Source organism: Bombina bombina, chromosome 11 (genome assembly GCF_027579735.1).
Source record: "Bombina bombina isolate aBomBom1 chromosome 11, aBomBom1.pri, whole genome shotgun sequence".
In the NCBI taxonomy this organism is placed as follows: domain Eukaryota; kingdom Metazoa; phylum Chordata; class Amphibia; order Anura; family Bombinatoridae; genus Bombina; species Bombina bombina.
Window position 1 is genome coordinate 53957765 of NC_069509.1, and position 18671 is coordinate 53976435.

An 18671-nucleotide genomic window follows, 5' to 3' on the forward strand; every position below is an offset into this window, starting at 1 on the left:
CCTCACTGAAATACAAACTAACTACAAAAACAACATTATATGGCCTGAAATACAATATAAAAAACAAGCTATTTGTACAACATAAAGTATATATCCAGTCTACAGCACGCAAATACACAACCCATGTTAAAGGGAGATTGAAACACAATTTTTTTTCTTTCATGATTCGGATAGAGCACGATATTTAAAATGACTTTCTAATTTACTTCTGTTATCAATTCTTTCTTTGTTCTCTTAGTATCTCTTGTTGAAAAGCAGGGACGCAAGCTCAGGAACATGCACGTGTATAAAGGCACAGCACAGACTCACAACATATTCCTTAGAGGGGGGATGCCCTGTGAGACAAGCGGCCACTATAATACTCACTATTTGCTTCTGTTTGAGAGGCTTCACTGAGAAACTGCCATCCACGTGCTGCAAAGACATTTAACATTATCATGACAAAGTGCCGATCCAGTCACGAAACCTGTAGGCTCTATTGGACTCCTATTTCTGGCTGGTAACTACATCAGGCTGTGATTCTGATTTTTTTTGTACCACTGCCTTTTTAATGGATATAATAAAATGGTGGCATGAAATATACCAAAATGGGCCTAGATCAATACCTTGCATAATCTATTTTAAAAAAAATAATGAAATTTATGCTTACCTGATGAATTTATTTATTTCTTGACACGGTGAGTCCACGGATCATCTCTAATTACTATTGGGAATATCACTCCTGCCCAGCAGGAGGAGGCAAAGAGCACCACAACAAATATGTTAAATATAACCTCCCTTCCCTCCAACCCCAGTCATTCGACTGAAAGAAAAGGAGAGAAAGGAAATAAGGTGAAGAAGTGCCTGAGGTTTATAACACAAAAAAAAATGTCTAAATAAACAGGGCGGCCATGGACCGTGTCAAGAAACAAATTTTTTCAGGCAAGCATAAATTTTGTTTTCTTTCTAATGACACGGTGAGTCCACAGATCATCTCTAATTACTATTGGGAATAGATACCCAAGCTAGAGGACACAGATGATAAGGGAGGGACAAGACAGGGAACCTAAACGGAAGGCACAACTGCTTGAAGAACCTTTCTCCCAAAAGCAGCCTCAGCCGAGGCAAAAGTATCAAATTTATAGAATTTTGAAAAAGTGTGTAGAGAGGACCAAGTTGCAGCCTTGCAAATCTGTTCCACAGAAGCTTCATTTTTGAATGCCCAGGAAGAGGAAACAGCCCTCGTAGAATGAGCCGTGACTCTCTGAGGAGGCTGGTGTCCAGCAGTTTCATAGGCCAAGCGAATTATACTCTTCAGCCAAAAGTAAAGAGAAGTAGCCATAGCTTTATGGCCCTTACGTTTCCCAGAGAAAACAACAAACAGAGCAGAAGACTGGCGAAAATCCTTAGTCGCCTGTAGATAGTATTTCAACGCACGCACCACGTCTAGGTTGTGCAGCAGACGTTCCTTATGAGAAGACGGGTTAGGACACAAAGAAGGAACAACGATTTCTTGATTAATGTTTCTATCCGAAAACCACTTTAGGGAGAAACGCAGAACTACCTTATCCGAATGAAAAATAAGGTAAGGAGATTCAAACTGCAATGCCGAGAGCTCCGAGACTCTATGAGCAGAAGGAATTGCAACAAGAAACAAAAAACTTTCCAAGATAACTACTTAATATCTAAGGAATGCATAGGCTCAAACGAAGCCTGCTGAAGAACTTTAAGAACAAGGTTAAGACTCCAGGGAGGAGTAACAGGTTTGAACACAGGCCTGATTCTGACCAAGGCCTGACAGAAACATTGCACGTCTGGTACATCCTGGGAAGGATAAGACTCTTAAGCGCTACCGCTTAATAGCGCTTAAGAGTCTTATCCTTCCCAGAATTTACCTACATTTGAAGTTTTTGAGATTACTTCTTTTAGACTCAATAGCTTTTACCCCCACAGCGCATAGTTTATTACCCCATCTCACCACGTCTGGTACATCCGCCAGACGTTTCTGCAACAAAATAGACAAGGCAGATATTTGACCCTTCAAAGTACTCGCAGATAAACCCTTCTCCAGACCCTCCTGGAGAAAGGACAAAATTCTAGGAATCCGAACTCTACTCCAAAAATAGCCTCTGAATTCACACCAATACAGATATTTACGCCATATCTTATGGTAAATCTTTCTAGTGACAGGTTTACAAGCCTGAATAAAGGTCTCAATAACCGCTTAGAAAGAATTAAGCGTTCTATCTCCAAGCAGTCAGCTTCTGAGAAACAAGATTTGGATGAAGGAAGGGCCCTTGAAGTAGAAGGTCTTTCCTCAGTGGAAGTCTCCAAGGTGGGAGAGATGACATCTCCACTAGGTCTGCATACCAGATCCTGAGAGGTCACGCCGGTGCAATAAGGATCACCAACGCCTTCTCCTGCTTGATTAGCGCAATTAACCGAGGAAGGAGAGCGAACAGAGGAAACAGGTATGCTAGACTGAAATTCCAAGGAACCGCCAGAGCATCTATCAGTACCGCCTGAGGATCCCTTGACCTCGGCCCGTACCTCGGAAGCTTGGCATTCTGTCGAGATGCCATGAGATTCAGCTCCGACTGTCCCCATTTGAAAATCAAGTTAGAACACACCTCCGGATGGAGCTCCCACTCCCCCGGGTGAAAGGTCTGTCTGCTTAGAAAATCCCAATTGTCCACTCCTGGAATGTGGATCGCAGACAGACAGCAATTGTGGGCTTCTGCCCATTGAATAATCTTGGCTCCCCCTGCCATGGCCAAGGAACTCTGAGTTCCTCCCTGATGGTTGATGTAGGCCACAAGAGCATTGAAGATTGCCCTCTGCTCTAGGATGTTTATGGGAAGAACAGACTCCTCCCGAGTCCATGTCCCCTGAGCCTTTATGGAGCCCCAGACTGCTCCCCAGCCCAGCAGGCTGGCGTCCGTTGTCACAATCACCCAGGTGGGTCTGCGAAAGCAGGTTCCCTGGGAGAGATGATCCTGAGACAATCACCAAAGAAGAGAGTCTCTTGACGCCTGATCCAGAAGAATTTGCGGAGACAGATCCACATAATCCCCGTTCCATTGCCTGAGCATGCATAATTGCAGAGGTCTGAGAAGGAACCGGGCAAACAGAATGATGTCCATGGCAGCTACCATCAGACCGATCACCTCCATACATTGAGCCACTGATGGCCGAGGAGAGGACTGAAGGGCCAGTCAAGAGTCGAGGATCTTTGCTTTTCTGATCTCTGTCAGAAATCTTTTCATTGATAAGGAATCTATTATGGTTCCCAGGAACACTACCCTTGTAGCTGGAATCAAGGAACTCTTTCCCAAATTCACCTTCCATTCGTGAAACCGCAGAAAAGATAACATCTCTGTGTGTGAGTTCGCTAGATGGAAGGATGGCATATCCAGAATGTCGTTCAGATAAGGCACCACTGCAATGCCCCGTAACCGTAGCACCGCCAACAAAGATCCCAGGACCTTTGAAAAAATTCTGGGAGCTGTGGCAAGGCCGAATGGAAGAGCCACAAACTGGTAATGTTTGTCTAGAAATGCAAACCTCAGAAACTTGTGATGATCCCTGTGGATGGGAACATGCAGGTATGCATCCTTTAAATCTACTGTTGTCATGAATTGACCCTCTTGAACCAAGGGAAGAATGGAATGAATAGTTTCCATCTTGAAGGACGGAACTTGTTTAGACTCTTGAGGTCTAGAATTGGTCTGAAAGTTCCCTCTTTCTTGGGAACCACGAACAGATTGGAGTAAAAACCCAGACCCTGCTCCTGCATTGGAAAAGGAACTATCACTCCCAGGACAGATAGGTCCCGGACACAGTGTAAGAACACCTCTCTTTATCTGGTTTACAGATAATCTTGGAGGAAAGGTCTTGAACTTCAGTTTGTATCTATGGGACACGATATCCACCGCCCAGGTATCCGGGACATCCCGAACCCAGGCCTAAACGAAGGAAAGTCTGCCCCCCACAAGATCCGGTCCCGGTTCGGGGCAGACCCTTCATGCTGACTTTGAGTCATTAAGGGGCTTCTTAGATTGCTTCCCCTTGTTCCAAGACTCGTTGGTCCTCCAGGAAGGTTTGGACTGGTTCTGCTTGGCAGAGGGAGAGGAAGGCTTACCTTTAAAGTTTTGAAAGGAACGAAAATTACTCAGACGTCCTTTCTGCTTATTCCTCTTGTCCTTAGGGAGGAAATTACCCTTTCCTCACGTAATGTCTGAAATAATTTCCGCCAAGCCCAGCCCAAACAAATTCTTACCCATGTAGGGGATTGCCAGAAGCTTAGACTTAGATGATACATCCACAGACCAGGACTTCAACCATAAGGTTCTGCGGGCCAGTACGGCAAAAACCGAAATCTTTGCTCCCAGCTTAATAACCTGAAGGGAAGCATCCCTAATAAATGAATTGGCCAACTTAAGAGCCTTGATCCAATCTTGGATCTCTTCAAGGGGAGTATCTGTCTGAATAGAATCAGATAATGCATCAAACCAATATGCCGCCACGCTGGTGACAGTAGCAATACACACCGCAGGCTGCCATTGTCAACCCTGGTGTACATACATCTTTTTAAGTAACCCCTCTAACTTCTTATCCATAGGATCCTTAAAAGGAACAGCTATCCTCTATGGGAATAGTAGTTCTTTTGGCCAAAGTGGAAATTGCCCCTTCCACCTTGGGGACCGTCTGCCAAGACTCCCTGATAGAGTCAGCTATTGGAAACATTTTCTTAAAAATTGGGGATGGAGAAAAGGGTATCCCAGGTCTCTCCCATTCCCTAGCAATAATCTCTGTAGCTCGGTCTGGTACAGGGAAAACCTCCACCATGGAAGGTACATCAAAGTACTTGTTAAGCTTACTAGATTTCTTAGGGTTGACTACGACAGTAGTGTCAGAGTCGTCCAAGGTAGCCAAAACCTCCTTAAGTAACAAACGGAGGTGTTCCAGCTTGAATCTGAAAGATACGACTTCTGCATCAGAAGAAGGAAATACACTATCTAAATCTGAGATTTCACCCTCAGACGCCACCGAAGTTTCTTCCTCCTCAGATTTCTGGAAAGGAACATTCGGAATAGCCACGACTGTGTCAGAAACCTTACTCACTGATTCCTTAAATTTCCTCTTGCGCTTTCTCTGCAGCATGGGAAAAGCATTCAGCGCATCAGTTACCGCACAAGATATGTGGGTAGCAATGTCTTGCAACGTAACTCCAACCGGAGTGAGAGAGGAAACGCAGGCACTGCATGTGTGGACGATAAAGTTTGGGACACTTGAGGAGAAAGCTGCGGCATATCTTGAACAGGAGACCCCTGAACAGCATCCTCCCTAGACAATGATGGCTCAGGATCAAAAAGTCTATCCCTGTAATGCAATGGTTTTCTCAGTACATGAGGAACAAAAAGGGATTGGTGGTTCCAAGTTAGCATCAAAACACAAAGTACAAGTAACATTTTGCAGGGCCTCTTAATCCATCTTTACCCAATAATTGAACAAATAAGAAATAAAATGCTTATATTTTAATCTGAAATTAATGCAAAAAAACCCATTACTGTTAAAAAAAGAAATGTTATTCCAGAGCACCCCAGACAGCCTCTACACCTCAGCTTAGCTCTGCTGAGGTGCCTACCTGCCCTGCTGGTTACCGGAGACAATAGCTAGATGAGATCTAGACTCAAACCAGAGCTGCTCCCACCGGTGCTTGGCGACCATTTCACTGAAAACTGCAGAGCCACAATAAAGTACGTCTCCCTTCCGGTACACAGGAAGTGAAAGAGAAAAGCACGCAAAAGAATCTTTGCCGCCTCAGACAGCCCCGCCCATCGTGGGCGTATCAAAACTAACCACCCGGCCGGCATTATTGTACTCTGAAAGTAAAGCCGCCAGAAGCAAGTGAAAACACTAACACTTAGACCGGAACATACACCAACTGAGCCTCTACTCTCGTCCCCAGTCCCTGCAAACACTGCTTTATATTATCCCATTAACTCAATAGGAGCAATGTATCTGGTGTTCCATACCAAGTTAACTATTAAAGTGCCATATTTTTCCTTATACTTGCTCAGAAAAATAAAATTAGCACTTACCTCAATGTAATCTGCCAGGCAGCAGGGCAGCTCACTAGGTTTGAGAGGCGTTCTCCCTCACATGGACCTGTGGAAAAAAGGCAAAGACTAAGTAATCTTACTCAGGCTTTGAAGTTAGGGCAGCAATAACTATTTGGGAGGCGCAGTGAGGATTGTATCCCACAAGTTCCAAATTGCTTAAAACCCACCACTGCTCTACTGAAGAGACTGACATGGGCTACGACTACACCCCAGGAAAAAGCAGAACAAACTTGCACTGCTGGAAAATAATAAAATCTTGATTGAAGAATCTTCTTCCAGGCACCAAAACTTTACCATCTCCTTGCTCTTATCGTAGGCAAAGAGAATGACTGGGGTTGGAGGGAAGGGAGGTGATATTTAACAGCTTTGCTGTGGTGCTCTTTGCCTCCTCCTGCTGGGCAGGAGTGATATTCCCAATAGTAATTAGAGATGATCCATGGACTCACTGTGTCATTAGAAAGAAAACCCATATAGTTTTGTTCGTTAAGTAAAAACAAATCCAAGACTGTTTCAGTTTAAATAGAGTGACAGCAAAAATGCTAAAAATCCTCAGATATTTTGGGCAAGTTCTTCTTTGAAATTCCAGGTAGCAAAAGGGTTAACCACAGTTTAATATGCCAATAATAAAATGCTCTAACACGCTAAATCCTTTTAACTTTCTTTTCTTGTGTAAAGTTAATCAGTTTAAATCTGTTATTTTGTTATCGGATTATTTTATAAATGGAAAAATTCTTATTTTTTTTATTTCACGGGGTGCTAAAATAGTTCAGTGCTGCACTGAAATAAAGATATATTATCTAATGTGCTGTAAGCAATAATCAAGCAATCACTGTGTAGCATGATCGGGGTTATGGATTCTGCTGTATGTGACAATAAAAAATAAATAAAGTATATTGCTAAGTATTTTGTACTATGCATAATTAAACAATTTATGGAGATTAGCATTTTCAGTTTAATGATCCATTCTAGGGCATGCGCCTAGGAATAAGAGATAAACACATTAATATATGGTAGATGATAAAGCAGATTGGGGCACAGGGAAATAAAAAGGGAGAAGGTATTAACCCTTTCCCGCCGGGACTTATTTGTCTATATCGGAACTGTAAACAAATAAGTAAAAATTGAAATCATGTGACCACGTGATTTCAATGATGGGATCGGGTCAGGACGGATTGCCTATGACGCTAGGCACGCCCTCCAGCCCACAATCACATTTACAAAGCGGCTATGGCTTCAGGACAGCCAAACGGCTAGGATGTTTCATGCCATCCCAACTGCGCTAAAGCCCAGGGCAGGCGGGAAAGGGTTAAAGACAATATTTTGGCAAACAAACGGGGAGCAAAGGCTGTAACTCACCTTCTCAAAGGCAGCAAGCAGCACGTGGGCATGTCCTGATGTTTCTGCATAGGAAGAGACAGAGTCTGAGAGGGGCACATAACACACAGCAGACGCACAGAAGACTATATGAGGTTTCCTTACCTCCTCCCTCAGCCACCACAGCCTGGATAACCAATGGTGTGATTCCTTTATCCAGGTCAAAATTCAGCTGAAAAAGTTGGAAACAAAGTTACATCTAACAGATCTTCATATACTGTGCCAGGCTCAAACTGTCCACGAGACTCAAGAAAGGCACCGTTTAATCCAGATTTCCAGAACACTCACCTCGTCATCCTTCCAGTCAGATAAATCAATCTTGAACGATGGCAGAGAGAAGTGCTGGCTGAGTCCTCGCTTGTAATACACAGTTTGGGATATCAGACCTGGGCTGCGAGAGCTGTACCTGCAAAAGCCAGGACATTGTCATGGTCAGATTGTGCCTGCTGCCCCCACTAACTATAGTGCAAGAGATGGTCACGGAGAGAAACAAATAATAAGAGCTCGATTTATCAAGCCTTCTCCTCCCCTACAAGTGCAATTTCAATCTCCCCAGTCTCGTCAGAGCAGGGAGATTGACAGCTCCTGCCCAAACGTGATTGGCTGTGCGCGAGGGTGCAGTGTTGCATGTGAGCGCAAAATAGTGCTTGTGTGCAATGTTAAATTTAGGCTGCACATTGCTGCCCGCCAGAGGAGAGCTGGGACGGAGAGGGGCGAATATGTACTCCCCTGTCCGCCCTTGATTGATAAATCGAGCCCAAAGAGGAGCAATATAAAGAGAGACAGTGAGCCTTAAAAACCACATGTTCAGACTTACACAGCCATGCCGCTCACAAACTCCTCACAGGCCTGGCAGTATACAGTGATAGCCACACGAGCATCTGCATCAAAGGTGAACTCCAGGCTATATAGCACCCGAGGCTTTCCACCCTCCTCCAATGGGTTGTCAACTCCTTCCTTGTACCTACAGGAGACAACCATGGAACCAAATATCAGCGTCACTATACACACCATGGTCTAGTTTCTACTGCTGCTGTAAACTGGCGGTAACAACGAGAATCTCCATTAAAGAATACAGAGACATTTTCTGTTACATTCAGCTTACAAAGTTCACAACAGCAATGGAAACTATGCCTATGTATCCCAGAGAATATGTACAGACTGGAAGTCATCTCAGTGAGGGGTACCTGACAAGGCGCAACGAGTCCTTGCGAATGTTCACCAAACTGCGTAGCGTTTTCACAGGTTCATGAGGGGCTGGCGTGAGGTAGGGGAACTGCAGGAACAGATGCATAATTAGTACAAATGGTTAAAGGGACCCTCAAGTCAAAATTAAACTTTCACGATTCAGATAGAGCAGCAATTTGAAACAACTTTCCAATTAACTTCCATTAACAAAATGTGCACAGTCTTTTTATATTTACACTTTTTGAGTCACCGGCTCCTACTGAGCATGGCCAAGAATTCACAGAATATACGTATATGCATTTGTGATTGGCTGATGGCTGTCACATGATACAGGGGGAGTGAAATAGACAGAACTTTGAAATTTGTCAGAAAAAAAAAATCTACTACTTATTTCAAGTTTAGACTAAGTGCTATTACATTGTCTTTTTACCATGCATTTGTTTATTATGCAAATCTACTGTATTTACTGGTCCTTTAAATCTAACTATGCACTTTTCACAATGTACCTACAGAGGTGAATGTCTCAGGAAACATCTTCTCTTCTGTCTCCCTGTATGACCTCAGAGGAAATACTACGGACCATAAAAGTGAGAAACACTGAGCATCTTTACATGCCAACAATATTATTTCAGAATTAGGAGGTCTCAGGTTCTGTATATTTATACCATGAATGTTAAAGGGATAGTAAACCCACATTTTTCTTTCATGATTCAGATAGTTTGTGCTTGCTGATTGGTGGCTAAATACACCCACCAATAAACAACTAGAGTCAGGGGAAGAACATTAAAAGGGGTAATATAATACAAAACCTTCACACCCTAATTCAATAAGGCATTTCAGTTTTGCATTATTGACCCTGACACTGTTTAACAAAGCGGTTAAACACTTTGGTAATGTCCAGCATGTTAGCCACTAGCACGGATATGGACAGTGAGCCAATCAGATGCAACAATCTCGCACAGCTGCCAATCACCAGTGGTTTCAGAGTTGTGAACGGCTAATTTTCCCAAGAGACTGCAACTTATGTGTTTAACCCCTTTGTAAGTGCCGATCACATCGCTCCCATCCTCAAAAGGGCCAAACTCTGTTTCTTTACCTGCACAGGCCGGTTCCCCAGAAAGTTGAGGTCACTGTTTTCTCCAAATAGATAACCCTCAGGGTGCGGGGTTTCAAATTTCTCTCCCCCCATAAAGAAGTGACTGGCAAAATAATTACCTTTGGTGGAAACAAAACGGGTGTTATTTTGTGATAAGGCAGCAGATACGCCTATAGCAAGTCAATAAGGTTTTGCGGGTACGTCCAACCTGCATCTTATTTACAAGTCATTCCGCGGTAATGTAACATAGTACACAACTACACTTGTAGGTGGCAGAGAGGAAAGTGCACGAGTACTCACCAGACTTGGGAGGATATCTGTAAGCAGAGTTAGCCTGGATATCAATATCTTCTACGCCTGCAATTCGTCTGCCCCAAACCATACCCATGATCTGAAGAAAAAACACCAATAAAAAAATCCATAAATTAAGTATCAGGAGAAATAACATCAAAATTCCCTCTAGGTCAGGGGTGTCCAAACTTTGCTCTCCAGAGGTTTTGGAAATACATTTCCAATGATGCTCAGCCAGCATTTTATCTAGCTGAGCATCATGGGAAATGTAGTTCCAAAACCTCTGGAGAGTTTGGACACCCCTGCTCTAGGTGGTTTGTTGTTGTTTTGAATAAGGTTTGCATAAAAAGAAAAAAACACTCACGATTCAGATAGAGCAGCAATTTTAAGCAACTTTCTAAATAAATCCTATTATACATTTTTTCTTCATTCTCTTGCTATCTTTATTTGAAAAAGCAGGAACGCAAGCTTAGGAGCCGGCCCATTGTTGGTTCAGCATCTGGGTAGCGCCTGCCGATTGGTGGCTAAATGTCGCTTCCAATTTACTTTTATTTGCTTTGTTCCCATGGGATTCTTTGTTGAAGAGATACTTAAATAGGCGTCTGGAGCACAGAAATTGTGCTGCCATCTAGTGCTCTTGCAAATGGATAACATTCTTCCAAAACTGCTGCCATATAGTGCACTAGACACGTGCACGCTCCTGAGCTTCCGTTCCTGCTTTTCAATGAAAGATACCAAGAGAACAAATAAAATTTGATAATAGAAGTTAAAAAGTTCTTTAAAACTGCACGCTCTTGAAGCATGAAATAATAAATGTTGTGTTTCATATCCCTTTAATCATGCGCACAGCACCACTTAGACTCTGCAGGGCTCGCCAAACCCAGGAGCCAGGGAGCTGGCACATAACTGTTTGGTTTATTCTCCATGTGCCTATATACAAATACCACTGTCTGGCTCCTAAACATTCTTACTAGCTCCTCCTACATTTTAAACAGATTTGGCGACCCCTGCATAAGAGCATGTCATTTTAATAGTACAAACTCTGGATTGCTCTATGTTTAATCCCTGCAAAGGTGTTAAATACATAGTTAAAGTACAGCTCTGGAAACGCAGAGAACTGCTGGTCCAGAGCAGAAAATGACAGTAGCCATATCATCAGCAGTAATCCAACCAACAGTAACTGGTGAAACTATTGTTGGAGGGACAGTCAACACCAGAATTTTTGTTGTTTAAAAAGATAGATAATCCCTTTATTACCCCAGTTTTGCAAAACCAACACTGTTATATTAATACACTTTTTACTTCTGTGACTAACTTGTATCTAAGCATCTTCTGACCGCCCCTAATCACATGACTTTTAGTTATTATCTATTGACTTGCATTTTAGCCAATTAGTGCAGTGTCTGCCACTAGCCACGAGCGTGATCACAATGCTATCTATATGGCCTACATGAGCTTGCTCTCCCCTGCTGTGAAAAGTAAATAAAATAGAGGCGGCCTTCAAGGGCTTAGAAATTATCATATGAGCCTTCCTAGGTTTGCTTTCAACTAGAATACCAAGAGAACAAAGCAAAATTGTTGATAAAAGTAAATTGGAAAGTTGTTTAAAATTACATGCCCTATTTGAAAAATGAAAGTTTTTTTGGAGTTGACTGTCCTTTAAAGCATTGTTCAAATTGGTCACAAGGAGGGGTACTTGTCCGGTACAGAAAGATTATAGATACGGTGTGGAGATTCATGCGCTCTGTAACAACGGACTATCACACGCATAGTATCTTTATATGTTTGTACCCGTTACCCTTAGTGATCTACAAGAACTTTGGCTTTTGTTTTTAATAAGTTGTACATTTGCTTTAAAGGGTCAGTCTACACTAAAATTGTTATTGATTAAAAAGATAGATAATGCCTTTAATACCCATTCCCCAGTTTTGCACAACTAACATTGTTATATTAATATACTTTATAACATTTAAACCTCTACATTTCTGCCTGTTTCTAAGCCACTACAGACAGCCTCTTATCACATGTGTTTGTATTTGCTTTTCACAACAGGAGACTGATAGTTCATGTGTGCCATATAGATAATATTGTTTTCATACGAGGAGTAATTTAAGAGTTAGCACAACACAGTACTAAATGCAAGTCAATAGATAATAAATATAAAGTCATGGGATCAGGGGACTGTCAGAAGATGCTTAGATACAAGGTAATTGCAGAGGTAAAAAGTATATTAAGAGAGGGCGGTCGGGAGTGTTGCCGAGGGCAATGAGCTAGTTTCTCCTAGACCTTTTTTTCTCCCTCTTTCTTTTCTTCTTGAGTTTGGTTCTACTAAGTTTTTATCCTTTTTTCCCTTTTTCTAGGAGGTGCTCTTAGGATTGCATCACACTAATGCTTTCTGAGAAATACATGAAAGTATCAACAATACTTCTTATTAATATTTTTTAAGTAAGGAATTGTGTTGAGTATAAGGCATCTTTTTTGTTGCTCTTTGGAATGTAAAAACTTACAATAATGTCACCTCTTTGCTTAATGAAACCTCATCCAACAATATAACTTGGATTTCTTATTTTGCCCTGTATATATCTGTTAGGACAACTATGCTGTATTGTATGCTAATATTTTGCCTAATTTTCAATTATTATGCTGTGATGTATCAATAATAAAATAAAGAGAAAAAATTTTTTTTTATATATATATATATATATATATATATATATATATATATATATATATATATATATATATATATATATATATAACTGTGTTGGCTGTGCAAAACTGGGGAATGGGTAATAAAGGGATTATCTATCTTTAAAAACAATAAAAATGATATTGCAGACTGTCCCTTTAAGCATGCCATGGTCTATATCCAGTCTGCCTGGGGTCTGCACTATAGAGCTAATTATCTTTAGCTGTTGAAGCTCTAACTAATGTGAGTATTTAGAGTGAAGATTTAGACAGTATTATATACACAATTGATCACTTTTTTATTATCATCTCAAAGTGTTTAAAGGGATAGAAACCCCCAAAATTGTCTTTTATGATTCAGATAGAACATACAATTTTAAACAACTTTCCAATTTAATTCTATTATCACATTTTCTTAATTCTCTTGTTATCCATTGCTGAAGGGACAGCATTGCACTACTGACAGGAAGCTGAAAATATCTATTTAGCCAATCTCAAGAGACAAAATGTGTGCACTGCAGGTGCTCATTTATATCTGCCTATGTATTCTAGCATTTTTGGGGCAGTAGAAAAAAAAACACAGGAAAATTGAAGGAAAATATGGCAAAGCAAATAATGCAACATTGCAAATTTTGGTTATTTAAACACACAATGGTGATTTTATTTTAAAGAAACTTTGCAATGCACTTTCATTATTTGCTTTGCCTTATTTTCCTCCAATTTGCCTGTGTTTTTCCCCCCCACTTCCCCTAGAAATGCTGAATCAATTTGCAGATATACATAAGCTCCTGCAGTGATCCAGCAATCAGTGTGTAGAATGTTGCATTCCATCAATTGGCAGTGAAAAAACACAGGGGGAAAAAAAATGCAAATCAGATTAAGAAAATGGAATGCAAAGTGTGCAAGAACAGGGCTTATGTCAACATCTTACTGCCCATGATACCTGTGTGCATTAGTAGTCTAAGGTCAGGTGTTGGAATTAGGGTGGCAGCTCTAACACTTCAAATCTTCTATATGACTCTGGGGTATGTCCAGCCCTGTTAATAGTGTGTCAGGATAACCCTTTGTATGCATCCTATGAGTAAATTAGAGCAATGTAACATGGTCTGTGCCACATTTAGTGTAGTAATCATGTACACAGCTTGTGTATGAATGAGACCTTGGGATTGTCTGGCAGAGATGCTCACAACGGTTTTCATAACATTGAGGAAGTCAAGTCTTTGATGGCTGCAGAGGCTCTTACTGGGAATTGTGTGCTCAAGCTGAATCAATGCCCTACACTCGCTCCTCTTCTCCGTGCGCTCCACTTCTGTAACGGCACACTTCTTCCTTGCGGTCCCGCACTCCTGCCTCCATATAAAACAGTGCTTTCTAACTGAATTAGATCAGACGCCTATAGAAACGATGCGCACACGCGTAGTAGCACCCCCCCCCCCGGCACAGATTAGATTAAAATAGGCGCCGCCAGCCGCAATGGGAAGTAATTTAATCAGATGGCTGGCGGAGGACCAAGAACAGTGTGGCGGTGGGAAAAGGGACAATAAGGACAGATAAGGGGAATAAAATGAAGGCGCCAAACACAATTTTGAAGGCGCCAGTGGCGCTAAGGATAATCGAGCTCTGGCTTACAGAAATATAAACTTTAAAAGGAATAGTCTAATCAAAATTAAACTTTCATGATTCAGATAGAGCAGCAATTTTAAGCGAATTTCTAATTTACTCCCATTATCAATTTTTCTTCATTCTCTTGGTATCTTTATTTAAAAAAATAAATGTTCAGATTTGTAACTAACTATCCACTCACCCAAACAAAGATTCTTTTATCAGGCCTCTGACACCATTTGAAACGTTATGCTCTACACATTCTCACAAAAGGCACCTTATATAAATTTTTAACAGAGATCACATCTAGGTCTCTCCCTACTTACACAACCCCATGGAACCGAGAACTTAAAGGGACAGTTCACCCAAAAACTTTCTCCCCTTTAAATTATTCCCAATGATCCTTTTTTACCTGCTAGAGTGTATTAAATTGGTTGCAAGTAGCTCCTTTACTCATATTTCAGCATTTGAAATAGCTGATTTAGCTTATGGTTTCCCAACCTATACTGAAAGTTTTGATACTGGCGTATACGCTATTGACAAGCCTAAGTAAACAAAGCCAGCAGAACAGATTACACTCCCAGTGGAATGCAGGATAGTTAAGTAATAAAATGATAATTTTCCATTGTTCTCTCTATGTATTGAGCTTTGGTGTTCCAGACAAATATAAGATAAGGAAGCAAGTCTGTTTACACAAAAGTGATAACATAATGAGATCTGATATTACCTGAAGCTCAACCCATTGTAATAGGCTGTGGTTTCAAAGCACAAAACCAGCTACTTCAGATACACAAATAAACCCGAAAATGCAATTTCTCAAATATTTTATACTCTGCAGTTGGTATAACAAGTCATTTAAAATACATTTATGGAAAAACAATTTTACAGTGTACTGTCCCTTTAATATTGAAATAACCACACAACAATGGCATAAAATATACTTGTCCACAAAAAAAGTCTTCAATTGCAGCCTCTACACTTGAAACAAATTATAAACTGCTCTCGACTAAAGACCAAATACCACTCTACATCAGATAAATGTTGGAGGGAATGCAGTGAAACTGGGACACTAAGCCATATTTGGTAGGATAGTAAGGTACATAAACCATTTTGGTCACAAATAATACTCCATATGAACACAATTCTACATGACCCCAAAAACATATCCCCCTTGGTTATCCTACTTAACTATCCACCCAAAATGTCATGCCAATATCAACTAACTCCATTTAAGACAATGTTAAACAGTGCCAAATGCCTTATTCCAAGATATTGGGAAATAACTCAAATTCCCTCTATCCTACAATGGAAATAACTAGTTACAAAACCCTTACAATTAGAAAAACCACACTATAATAAAATGGGAAAATTAGACTTCTTCCTTAATGTTGAACTACCTAAAACATCATGGTCTCAGAGATAGCGATCTCACCTGGACATCTCTGACCGCAAATCACGTCTCTCTGACTCTAGATTTACATTTAGATTAAATAAAATTGAATTCTCAACTGTGAGTACTTGTAATATTATTCATATTTCAAAAGGGAAAACTTTATTGTGTAATGTTAGCCTAAATAACAAGTAATCATGAACCAAATTGTAACAGTTTATGTCACATTAACTATCAAAGCTAATTTTGTAAATGCTTTATCTTACCTTTTGTACGTTTGTAATGTTTATTTGTTTATGAAAAAAACAATAAAAAAAAGATAAGTTTTGAAGCATTATACGTTAGGGGTTGTTAAATGAGGATATTCATATAAATGACAATATCACAAAGTTTTAAACAGATAAAAAACAATTGTGTTCCAGTGATAAATTATGCATTCTGGAATAGTAAGTATCAAATTATTACAATATTTTTAATAAATTATCAAATAAAACCAGTTTATGATGGCGGACTCAGACTTTTGAACCCTCGTGTATACACACAATAGGCATGAGCATTTTCAGATATTCAGCATTTGTTTGTGTAAGCGAATGCCGAATATCGCAGAGGTTAGCAGCGTTTGCCTCTTTTCGGAGCCGGATTTGTTTGTCTAATAGTGAAACACACAAAGATCTGAATACGCACAGGTCTTTGTGTGTTGCACTATTACACAAATACACCGCTACCCGCAGCCATATTTCCACAAACGAATGCTGAATATCTGAAAATGCTCATGGCTAGTACATAAACATTACATACATTTACATTCCTACACTTTCTGTCTTGAACTGCTACAGGGGTTCTGAGCTTCTAATCTCTCCTGTGCTTCCTGTCCACTGATTCATATGCAAGTATCTGTGCAGCTGCTTGCAGGGTCACTGTCCCCGTGTCATGCACACTGATATTGATGCACTATGAGCTGTATGGCTTCTCTTGCTGAGGTTCACAACTCTCACATTAACCATCCAGCATGATGCACACATGGGAATTGGCAAATCACAACATGATGTACACAATTCCTGAAAATAAAAAAGGCACTGGGGCAGTATGCAGACACACCCCCTGTTATACCTCACACTGTGATACACTCTCACACACACACATACATACATACATATAGATAGACCATTTTATAAACACATAGCATTGTGGGATACAACATACAAATATATACACACACAAACATACACATACTATGATGGGATACACTGTACTATATATACACACACATACATACATATAGATCATTTTATAAACACATAGCATTGTGGGATACAACATACAAATATATACACACACACAAACATACACATACTATGATGGGATACACTGTACTATATATACACACACATACATACATATAGATCATTTTATAAACATATAGCATTGTGGGATACAACATACAAATATATACACACACAAACATACACATACTATGATGGGATACACTGTACTATATATACACACACATACATACATATAGATCATTTTATAAACATATAGCATTGTGGGATACAACATACAAATATATACACACACACAAACATACACATACTATGATGGGATACACTGTACTATATATACACACACACATACATACATATAGATCATTTTATAAACATATAGCATTGTGGGATACAACATACAAATATATACACACACACAAACATACACATACTATGATGGGATACACTGTACTATATATACACACACATACATACATATAGATCATTTTATAAACATATAGCATTGTGGGATACAACATACAAATATATACACACACAAACATACACATACTATGATGGGATACACTGTACTATATATACACATACATACACACACACATATATATATATATCACCATAATATCTCTCCTTGTAAAACTGTATAAACGCTCCATTGTATTTTACAAAATTGCACCTTATACAAGATATAGTATATACCCCCATATAGAACAGATATAGATCACTGTTTATATACACAGGTCTATAGTTGCTATGTAAACTATAAATACTGTCACACTATACACACACATCATATCCCTACAGTATAAAGTAGCACTACACATTAATACACACGGATCCCCCATGCACGCTATATATACACACCGCCACCCGGTATATACTCGGTAATAACTTACGTTTTCTTGTGCTGAACCCTTCGGCCCCTCTGTTTCTCTCTCTGCTCCCAGAATACCACCCCCCAATGAGCCACTGAGGATGCTGGGAATAGTAGTCTCACGTCATTAAAGCCTATTACATGGCTGCAACACTTCCGTTAGTTTTCCTACAATTCCCAGAATGTTTTGCGCAGGTGTAGGGCCAATACACATCCGTAGAAAACAAGAAATGGCCTGTACCAGCGGGGGGGGGGGGAATCAGCTGTGTAATGGTACAACCCAAAGGGCCCTTTGTATTGGTACGTCGTTTCAGTTGTATTAACCCTTTACATGAAGGATTATGCAGAATATTGCTCTAGTTAACCCTTTCATACCGTGCAAAATGTTGATTTCACCTCTTGTATACTAGTTTTTATCACAGTATTTTAACAGAAAAACAATAATCATATAATTGAATATCATACAAGTTTTTTATATACAGTGAATGATGATTATTTTTATTGGTTATTTGTAGAGCGTCAACAGATTCCGCAGCGCTATAAACATAGGCTGTATACAAGGTAACATTTATAGGGATCAAATGGGTAGAGGGCCCTGCAGAGAGTCGCACTGTTGTAGTCAGCACTTATGAAGGTGATCTGTTGGGCTCATAGGCTCACATGCTAAGGGGGTTCAAGGGGATAGCAATGGAGGAGAGGAACTGGTACAAAGAAAGGTTAGTGTAGGTTGTAAGCATCACTGAACAGTAGAGTCTTCAGGGAGCACTTGAAGCTGTTAAAA

General features: G+C 40.3%; 1 protein-coding gene across 1 annotated transcript in view; it reads right to left on the reverse strand.

The window, feature by feature from the left end:
• Positions 1-18053, reverse strand: part of MGRN1 (mahogunin ring finger 1) — a 30587-nt gene extending 12534 nt beyond the window's left edge. The window contains exons 1-9 of the mRNA XM_053694638.1: positions 17913-18053; positions 10063-10153; positions 9763-9881; positions 8666-8754; positions 8296-8442; positions 7767-7884; positions 7584-7650; positions 7461-7504; positions 367-414 (exon numbers count right to left, since the gene is read on the reverse strand). Of these exons, the coding sequence (XP_053550613.1) occupies positions 367-414; positions 7461-7504; positions 7584-7650; positions 7767-7884; positions 8296-8442; positions 8666-8754; positions 9763-9881; positions 10063-10150 (720 nt within the window). The 5' untranslated portion in view covers positions 10151-10153; positions 17913-18053. The remainder of the gene's footprint in view (positions 1-366; positions 415-7460; positions 7505-7583; positions 7651-7766; positions 7885-8295; positions 8443-8665; positions 8755-9762; positions 9882-10062; positions 10154-17912) is intronic.
• Between the last annotated feature and the right edge of the window lie 618 nt (positions 18054-18671).